Below are 10385 nucleotides of genomic sequence, written 5' to 3' on the forward strand. Positions count from 1 at the left end.
TGGAGCCATCTGGGACGGGAGGGGGCGCTGTGAGTGGAGGAGGTGGAATGGTACGTCCCACGCAACCCCCCCCCCCGCGCTGATAGTGGGAGTGGCCGGCGCTGAGGTCCCTTCCTTTCCGAGCTCGGGCCGCCGCCGCCATGAGGTGAGCGAGGCCCGGGCCCGGCGGGGGGAGCCGCCTGCCCCGTCAGCCCCGGCGCGGCCCCTCCCTCGGGGCCTGGAACGGGGGGGGCTGGAGTGGGGGGGGGGAGGAGAGGCCTGGAACGGGGGGGGGCTGGAGTGGGGGGGGGAGAGGCCTGGAACGGGGGGGGGCTGCGGGGGGGGGGGGCTGGAGTGGGGGGGGGAGGAGAGGCCTGGAACGGGGGGGGGGGGGGGGGTGTGGGGGGGAGGAGAGGCCTGGAACGGGGGGGGGCTGGAGTGGGGGGGGGAGAGGCCTGGAACGGGGGGGGGGGCTGGAGTGGGGGGGGGGAGGAGAGGCCTGGAACGGGGGGGGGCTGGAGTGGGGGGGGAGGAGAGGCCTGGAACTGGGGGGGGGGGCTGGAGTGGAGGGGGGGGGGAGAGGCCTGGAACGGGGGGGGGCTGGAGTGGGGGGGGTCACTGGTGACAGGCTGATGTAACCTGGTGTCTGGTGCCCCAGGGAAGGCCCCGCTTTGCTGGGTCTCCCCCATGTTCCCCTGGGCCCTGGCTGTCTGGACAGCAGGCTCGCCTGAGGAGGGAGCCCAAGTCTGCCCCTCTGCTGGGCCCTGGAGCACTAGGCTCTGACTTGCACAGGGACGGGTGACGTTGGGGTGTCCGGGGCCAGCTTCAAGGGTGGTGCTCAGCTCAAGCGAGGCACCCGGAATCACTGGTTGCCGTTCCAGCTTTGTCCCGCCTGTTCAGTTGAACGTCACCCCCCATCTTAGTATGTGATATTTTTTCCACAAGTGGAAACCTCCTCTCTCTTTTTAGTAAGAGTTCTGGTCAATCCCACTGGCTGCGATTTCTCCACTCGCTATTTTTGCCACATGCCAGACTTGATTGCCCTTTTCACAGATGGAGGCATTTCAGAAGTGCCCTATGAAATTAACTTACAGTGGGGTTTGTAATCTGTGGGTTGAAAAGCCGGGCGTAAGGGGAGGCTGCATTTTGAGCATTCCTGGATCAGACACATGTTGAGCTCTGCCATTGCTCTCACTGGGGGGCTGCCTGTTCTAAGCTGTGTGTTGGTTTGTTCAGTATGCTCAGGCTGCAGAAGAGGCTGGCCTCCAGCGTCCTGCGCTGTGGCAAGAAGAAAGTTTGGTTGGATCCGAACGAGACCAACGAGATTGCCAATGCTAATTCTCGTAAGTAACTATTTCTCATCCACAGGAGCTCTGGGCGAGTCCCTGACTTGCTAGTGCTGTCTCCTGGTATGATTTGTGGGCATAGATAATGATTGACTATTGCAGAAGGTGCAGTGATCTCAACTTGCCCTGGTTACACGCTCTCTAGCAGGTTAATTTAATAGTAGCTAAACAATTGCCTTTGCCACAGGTTTTTTAATATTGGACTTTATTTAAAGGTTTTGCTGACTTACAAGCATGTAGCAGTTGCCTTCCTCTGATAATTGGAAGCAGCTAGGGACACAACTCTAGGAGTCTGCTAAATCCACACCCAAAGAACTCGTGCAAAAATGTGACAAGTTTGGATGTTCTTCGGGACAGGAGTTAACACTCTCTAGACCAGTGTTTCTCAACCAGTGGTACGAGTACCCTCCGGGGTACTTGAGAGAAGTCGGGGGGGGGGGGGGGGGACATTAACACAACTGAAATTTGGAGAAAACTGAATTTTTGTGTTAATTTTTACAACGCTTTATTATTTTTGTACTTTTTTACACCCAAACATTTCATTGCCCACCAGGTTACAATTAAGTTGTTTAATCAAATGTGTTGCAATGGTAGAAAAAAAATTGTATGTCTGAAAACTAGGTACTGGGGGTACTTATAACTTTTTTTTTTAAAGGGGAACTTTATATAAAAAAACTGAGACACACTGCTCTAGGCAAACACCAACCATAGTGATATCCAGTGGTTAACAGATGAGATGTGTGACTGAAAAATAAGAAGAGCACAAATGCCTGCGATACAGTTCACTATAAGCTCTGAAAAATAGTTTGTTCCTTCTCACAGAATAGGCATCCTTTGGTGTTCACTGGGCTGGCAGATCCAGCAAATAGAATGGAGACAGAAGCTGGACCCAAAGGACTTCTTTGGAAGGGCTGTTCATTTTACTTAGCTTCACACTGCAGTGATGGAAGAATGTTTCCCGTGTAGGCCTGTGGTAGTCCATCGCACAACGGCCTGAGGAAAACAATTAAGGGGCTTTAGTAATCTTCTTAAATTCCTGTAGATCAGCAAAAGCAACAAGGAATCCTGTGGCGCCTTATAGACTAACAGATGTATTGGAGCATAAGTTTTTGTGGGCAAAGACCCACTTGAAGATCCAGACTAACACAGCTACCCCTCTGATACTGTAGACCAGGGTTTCCCAACCTATGGGTCGGGACCCAAATATGGGTCGCCATTATATTTCAAAAGGGTCACCACGTGTCTCCCCAGGTGGCTCTGCCTCCTCTTTTCCCCCCCGTTTTTGAATTGCCTTGGGTCGCCAAGTCTTCGTGAATTGTCAAAATGGGTCCCCATGTGGAAAAGGTTGGGAACTGCTGCTGTAGACTCTCTAATCCATCCCGAAAACGTTCTGAACAGGAAGTGTTGATGTTGGACTCTCGCCTTGCTCGTGCCATCTGTTACCTGTTCTGTTCTGTTCTGTCTTGAACATGGAATGCCTTATGATTTCCAGGTCAGCAAATCAGGAAACTGATCAAGGATGGTTTAATAATCCGCAAACCTGTGACTGTTCACTCCCGTGCCCGATGCAGGAAGAACACCTTGGCCCGCCGAAAGGGCAGGCATATGGGCATAGGTAAGTGCTGGCTGGCTTCACTTAGGATAACTGGCCGTAAACATCTGTCCAATTCTAGAGACCTTTCCTGAGGGTGGATTTATAAACGGCTTTATGTACCGAGGAGGGGTTCTGTTAATCATACTCGTTGGATTTTGGGTAGGGATGTTATATATCGATTAATAATCATGTAACTGCATTAAATCTTAGTGGTTACACAATTATTCAATAGTCCCTGGAGGCAGGGCCGGCAGCCAGTGCACTTCTGGCCCCACTCCTGGGGAGCCCCCTGCCACTCTGCATTGCTGCCTCTGTATCAGAGGCAGCAGTGGGTTGGCGGCAGCCTCTGTCTGCGGGGGACTCTGAGCTCCCCATAGACTGTGCCAGCATCCTATGGGGCTTGCCGTGGGCAGAGGCTGGTTCGTGGCAGCAGTGGCGGAGGAGGAGAGGTGGCTTTGCAGAACCAGCACGTGTGGAGATCCCCGTGTGTATCTGCTCTCACCTGCTTATCAGAGGCAGCAGCACAGGGTAGGGGAGTGGCTCTATAGGCACTGGCTCCCGCTTCTCTCCCCCCTCCCCCCATGCTACTTCTGATAGAGAGGCAGCGGAGGGGGGGTGCATGTATTTGATAGGATTAACTGATAAGCCCAGGCTTATCATCGGTTAATTGCATAGTCAGCTACAGGTTGATATCCCTAATTCTGAGGCAGGCAGAGGTGTTAAGCGTGCTGGGAAGGCTGCTCACCGGCAGTTAACTGTGTTCTCGCTCTGTAACTTGTCCCTCTCCAGGTAAGAGGAAGGGTACAGCTAATGCTCGTATGCCCGAGAAGGTGACCTGGATGAGGAGAATGAGAATTCTGAGACGTCTCCTTCGCAGATACAGGGAGTCCAAGAAGATCGACCGCCATATGTAAGTGTTAGAGCCAGTTGAATCCTGCCCCTCTCCTTAGTTGGTGAGTGTGTTTGGGTGGAACAGGTTCCCCATCTGCCTGGATACACCAGGGCTTTTGCATCAGGCTCTATGGACTTGGACCCGAGCCCACAGAGGCCAGAGCAGAAAGCTAAGGGTATGTCTATGCTAGCCACCCTAGTTCAAACTAGGGTGGCTAATGTAGTCATTCGAACTTGCAAATGAAGCCCAGGATTAAAATATCCTGGGCTTTATTTGCACGTTTCCAGGCACCGTCATTTTTAAATGCCTGGTAGTTCGGACTCCCTGCCCGCGGCTACATGCGGCACGGGCTAAGTAGTTCAAATTAAAGCCCCTAATTCGGACTATCGTTACTCCTCATTGCAGTTCGAACTAGGGTGGCAGTGTAGACATATACCCTAAGAGATTAAAAACATCTTCTATGTAAATGATCAGTCTCTCGCTGCGGAAGGATCTTGGTGTTACAGTGCTTCTCAGATCTGATGCCTTTGTTGAAATTGGGCAGCTCAAGGGAGATTAAGATGTTGCACAATGGTGAAATTCCTTTTCAAACTCTGGGACACGCAGGTCACCACGTGGCACACGGCGTTCACTGCAGACAAGGCAGAACTGGGTTCGTCTTGAATCCCTCAAGATGCCTTGGAAGCTGCACAGTTGTTTGTGTTTCCTCTTTGGCAGCCTCAAGCAAATGAGTGCTGCTTCCTGCCCCACAGTGGCTGCCCCCCCCCTCACTCCATCCCTTTCCTTTTCCAGGTACCACAGTCTGTATCTGAAGGTCAAGGGGAATGTGTTCAAGAACAAGCGGATTCTGATGGAGCACATCCACAAACTCAAGGCAGACAAGGCTCGCAAGAAGCTCCTGGCGTAAGTGTTTGATTCTTAAAGCCATGCAGAGCGCTCCGTACAGGCCCAGGGTTAAAAGTCTTGCACGAGTTTGCTTTTTATAGCTCTCAATATCGGTTCAGGTGATTCCAAGTGCTTTCAGCACTGTCCTCGTAAGCACCCTTGTATCGGTATCGCACCATTCGCATTAGGAGACTTCTACTCTGCCAGTATGGCTAGAGCAGCAGAACTTTCTAGTGTAGACGAGGCGTAAGGCTGAGCTGAATGCAGGGTTGTACCGCATCAATGTTGACAAATCAGCCTTGGTTCTAATGGTGTAAATATATCCCAGGGTGACGCAAGTGTCCCCTTTCAACAAGCTTTGCCCTTCTGTGCCACAAACGCCCAGGAAATTGCAAACCTTCTGGGAATGGGCACATTGTTTAGCTGAAGATTATGGAGACAAACTCCCCTCCCATTGAAGGATCCGGTCTGAAGAAGAGGGAGATTTAAGACAGTTGAAGGACAAATATGTTCCGGCAGATCATGCGTTACTTTCCCTTTCTAAATTCAGTCAGTGGACAGATTAGCTTTGTTAGGATCTCAAGGGAGTCTCTAACAGACAAGTCAGCGTGGTGGCCTTGGACTGAAGGCAGCATGGTGCCCTTGTGCTGACCTAGCTCATTCCCAATCCTGGCCAAGAGTAGCTCCTATTGACTGTGGATCATTGGGGTCACTGAACAAGATACTGCATTGCACTTTAGTCTGTTGCATTGCAGAGCCGTACCGGGGAGCTGTAATGCCTTGATGGTGCATGAGGGGTTTGTGAAATGTGTTCGTAGCTCATCTCTCCCCGACAGCTACCTACGGCTGGAGCAAAATAGTGGGAGGTAGGGAGGGAGGCCCAGGTGAAAGCTGGGTAGGTTTATGGCAGTTGTTTTTGACATCCCTTGTGTTCATGAAACCTCTTCATTTCCAGTGACCAGGCGGAAGCTCGCCGGTCCAAGACTAAGGAAGCCCGCAAGCGCCGTGAAGAACGTCTGCAAGCCAAGAAGGAAGAGATCATCAAGACTCTCTCCAAGGAGGAGGAAACCAAGAAGTAAACTTCTGTGGCTGTTCTGTGTACATAGTGCTGTCATCAAAAGGGTATTAATAAACGTTCCACATCCAAACCGGCTCTGGCCTGTGTCGGCTTCCTTTCCTGCTTGGGTTCGGGGGTGCTGAGCTGCCTTTGCCATCTGGGGACATGTGGCTCTTGCAATACAGTGAAACTTTTCAGCAATCCACCTTTCTATCGCGCAGTGCTTTTGCGGGGCAGCACACCTAACCTCTCAAGGCTCGGGTGTGCATCTAGTCAGTACAGCAACTTTCTTCCTGCTGTAGAAAGAGGGCGAAGGGTCTCTCGGCCAAAGGACAGTCACTGAGCTGGGATGGATGCGTAGAAAGGAGAAGCCTTGGTAGCTGAGCCTGGGGACAAGATGCGGTAGGAGCAGTCCCTCAATCCCTGCAGTATTGTTTCTCGTACTGGGTAGAAAAGTTAGCCAAGTGGCACCTTCATAAGCAAAAGAAAAGGAACGTTAAGTATCTGTACCCACACTCTCAGGGCTAGCCGCGATAATCTATATCTACAAACCCACGAGGAGTCCTGTGGCACTTCAAAGACTAACAAGTATTCGGGCATAAGAACGGCCAGACTGGGTCAGACCAAAGGTCCATCTTGCCCCGTGTCCTGTCTGCCCACAGTGGCCAGCGCCAGGTGCCCCAGAGGGAGGGAACAGACCAGAAACAATCCCTCTCCCGTCACCCATTCCCAGCCTCGGGACACCAATTGCCCATCCTGGCTAATAGCCATTGATGATCCTGTCCTCCATGAATTTATCTAGTTTTCTTGAACCCTGTTAAAGTCCTGGTCTTCACAACCGCCTCTGGTAAGGAGACCCACAGGCTGACTGCGCTGTGGTGAAGAGAAACTTCCTTTTATTTGTTTTTAAACCTGCTGCCTATTAATTTAATTTGGTGATACACACCCCCGCCCTGTTCTTATGTTATGGGAACAAATACATAACTTTTCCTTATTCACTTTTTCCATACCAGTCCTGATTTTATAGACCTCTAGCCTATCCCCCATTAGTCTCTTTTCTAAGCTGAGAAGTCTCAGGTTTTTTTAATATTTCTTCATAGGAGACATGTTCCAAATCCCTAACCATTTTTGTTGCCCTTTTCTGAACCTTTTCCGATGCTGATATCTCTTTTGAGATGGTGACCACATCTGTACGCAGTATTCAAGATGTGGGCATATGGTTTTATGTAGAGGCAATAAGATATTCTCTGTCTTATTCGCTATCCCTTTTTTAATGATTCCTAACATTGTTTGCTTTTTTGCCTGTGCTGCACACTGAGTGGACATTTTCATAGAACTACCTATAATGACTCAAAGAGCGCTCTGAGTGGTAACAGTTACATTAGTCCCCGTCATTTTGTACATATAGTTGGGATTATTTTTTCCAGTGTTCACTATAATTTCATTTGCCATTTTCTTACCCATTTAGTTTGGTGAGATCTTTCTGAAGCTCTTCAGTCTGCTTTGGTTGTAACTATCTTGAGCAGTTTAGTATCATCTGCACATTTTTCCACCTCACTGTTTACTCCTCTCTCCAGATCATTTATAAATTGGTTGCATAGGATTGGTCCCAGTACAGACCTTTTGGGGGACACCATTAGTTACTTCTCTCCACTCTGAAAACTGACCACTTATTCCTACCCTTTGTTTCCTGTCTTTTAACCAGTTATCAGTCCATGAAAGTACCTTCCCTCTTACCCCATGACAACTAACTTTAGAGCCTTTGGTGAGCGACCTTGTCAAAGGCTTTCTGGAAATCTAAGTACACTGCATCCACTGGATTCCCCCTTGTCCACATGTTTATTGATCCCCTCAAAGAACTCTAGCAAGGCAGGATTTCCCTTTACAGAAACCATGTTGACATTTCCCTAACAAATTATGTTCATCTCTGTCTGACAATTTTACTCTTTACTATAGTTTCAACTAATTTGCCCGGTACTGACATTAGACTTACCGGTCTGTAATTGCCAGAATCACCTCCAGAGCCCTTTTTAAATATTGATGTATTTGGGTCTAAGCTTTTGTGGGTAAACACTGCTTTGTCCAATGCATGAAAGCTTAGGCCCAAATACACCAAAATTTTAAAAGGGCTCTAGGTTTGATTAGATCATATCCATCAAGCTGTCATTTTAGACCCTTTCCTGAACCTGAGTCAGTATCTGTGGGGAGTGAGTACCAAGGTCTTTCTTAATGAGCTGGTGGTACCATGTGCTTTCAACTTATGATCAGTACCGACGACTGTTCTACACCTGGGCCTATTCCCAATTAGTGTTCTGTGCTCTCAGCCCTGTTCATGCCAAGTTCTGTGAGCAGGGGCCTGCCTCTTGCTCACAGCTTAGCTCTGCTTTATATTAGCCATGTTTTGTCTGTTAGCAGAGGCCTGGCTACATGGGCTTTTGTTTCAGGTCTTCATCTTTCTACAGCAGCATCCTGGGAAGGAGGGCCAGGCCCAAGACAATCCAAGATAATTCAGGGCTTGGGGAGGATAGAAGGGTGACCCTTCCCTTCTCCCTGTGTGTGGCTGGGTGTTTGCCACCCCCTTGGCCACATACAAGGGTGAGAGCAGAAAAGTCCAAAACAGCTGCTCTATTTTTTTTTTTCACAGACATCTCTAAAAGCCTGAGCAAGACAGGCAGGGCGGCATGTGCCTCCCTGTCTCCTAGGAGAAGGTCCCTATGCAATGAGTCAGGTCTGGATCTATGAAGTATCCAGTGTGCACGTCAAGGTCAGAGACCTTCAGTTTAGTTCTGGCAAGGATCAGGGTGTTGCTATGAACTTACTCGCGATGGGGTGACCTGCTAGAGGGAAAGCATGGTGGGGAGGTGATTAAAATCTATTCGGGTCACAGAGGGGTAGACTGAGCGGGGGATTGCTGCATTCCAGAAACAAGTGAAACCTGACTGGCGGAGGACGTGATTTTTTTTCCAGCCCATAAACATCTGGGCCTGTTGTGCAGACAATGCTCAGAACCTGTAACTCCTACGCTGTGGGGGTTTGGCACCCCAGCATTAGGTTTTAAACAGCAGCTGCTGACATTGTACAGGTTGAACCTCTTTAGTCCGGCGCACTCTGATCTGGCAACCTCCCTCGTCCAGCATGATGTTAGTGAGCTGGATGTCCACGTACCGTGGGTGTGGCCAAGTTTCCCATGATCCCATAAAGTTTGTTTGCAGCCACCGGTCCTGGCTCCCAGTGTTCTTCGCTGCACTGGACAGTCCAGTATTTGAGGTTTCTGTCCAGGAAATAAATTGAGAAAATCCCAGACATAGAAATGTCCGGTATTTTCTAATTAAGTTGTTGTGTTATGAGTATCAGTACGTAGTTGCGTACTGCCTGGCTGGTAGACACAGTGTGAGTCACACAGTGTGAGTGTGTCTACCAGCCAGGCAGTACACAACTTCACAGTAGAAAGGAGGGGGGTGGGGTGGGAGGGAATCTCAGGGCCGGACTTGCAGGTGCTCCACCAGGACCGTGTGTGGGGCAGGCAGCACCTCAGGATCTGTGTGTGCCCAGGCCAGCCCCACTCCCTGCTGGCCGATTCTCTCCCCCTCCTTTCCCCCCCACCAGCCCCACTTCCCCCCAGCTGGTTCTCCTCATCTCCCTTAGCCAGCCCCGCTCCCCCCCCCCCCCCCCCCGATCTCCTCCCTGCTTCCCGCTGGCCCCTCCCTCACCCCCCCCCCACACACACATCTGAGATCAAGTGCGGTATTTTTTTTGAAGCCATCTGGTAACCCTAGATGCAAAAAAGCTCGTGCTGGCCTCTGGGCTGCTGGACCCATGGGCACCAGGGACACACCCGGGGGCTGGCTTGCTCCAGGTGAGGCCTCCCACTCCTCCCCACACCAGCCCCCTGGTGCTGCTATCGGGGCTGTGAGTTGAGGCCACTTCCCTGCGTCCTGCCTCTTCTTCCAGCTCCAGGTCCTCGATATCTTCGGCCACCTGCTGGGGAGGAGCAAACCAGACCCCGGCTGCAGCTCAGGGGACGAGGGGCTGAGAGAAGCAGCGGGGCCGGGTGTGTAGCACGGGACAGGGGACTGGGACATCTGGGTGACAGGCCCAGTCACTAGTGAATCGGTAGCTCAAAGACAAAGGACTTTGGCTCTGCTTCCTGAGGTGGCATTAGGCCTTCCAGCCCCTCTGGGCTGGGGGAGGGCAGAGGGGGACTCCAGGACTCAGCTCTGCTGGACAAATAGGCAGCGTGATGGCTGATGAAATTCAGGGCTGACGAATGCAGGGAAAGGCCAAGGCCAATCAACTCAACTAAAGGCCCAGGTGTCAGAAGCAGGGTGGGGGGTGTGGCTGAGACCCAGCAAAAGAGCAAAGCCCAGACACCTGGGTGACCTTGGCCATTGGCACGGTCTGAGCTATTGCTGGGTGCTAAACAAGAGGGAGAAAGGGGCCCGGCCGCACCTGGGAACACAAATGAGACGGGGCTTGGAAGCAGCCCAGTGAATATCCAAAAGCCAGCGGCTGGAAGCAGCAGGGAGAGCCCGGCTCTGTTCCCAAGAGATTACACGGAGATCCTTGAAGTAGTTTAGGTGCCAAACTCCCATTAAAACCCACAGGATTTAAGCACCCAAATCCCTCTGAGGA

At 51.1% G+C, this 10385-nt stretch overlaps 1 protein-coding gene across 1 annotated transcript; it reads left to right on the plus strand.

Moving 5' to 3' along the window:
* On the plus strand, positions 1–5849 carry RPL19 (ribosomal protein L19). Its single transcript, XM_075911282.2, has 6 exons — positions 1–145; positions 1216–1322; positions 2818–2940; positions 3709–3829; positions 4604–4714; positions 5652–5849. Exons 1-6 carry the CDS (start codon positions 141–143, stop codon positions 5773–5775), a joined length of 591 nt encoding a protein of 196 aa, XP_075767397.1. The 5' UTR covers positions 1–140; the 3' UTR covers positions 5776–5849.
* Positions 5850–10385: the final 4536 nt, after the last annotated feature.

The sequence above is a fragment of the Pelodiscus sinensis genome, chromosome 29, assembly GCF_052426305.1.
Source record: "Pelodiscus sinensis isolate ZL-2025 chromosome 29, ASM5242630v1, whole genome shotgun sequence".
NCBI lineage: Eukaryota > Metazoa > Chordata > Testudines > Trionychidae > Pelodiscus > Pelodiscus sinensis.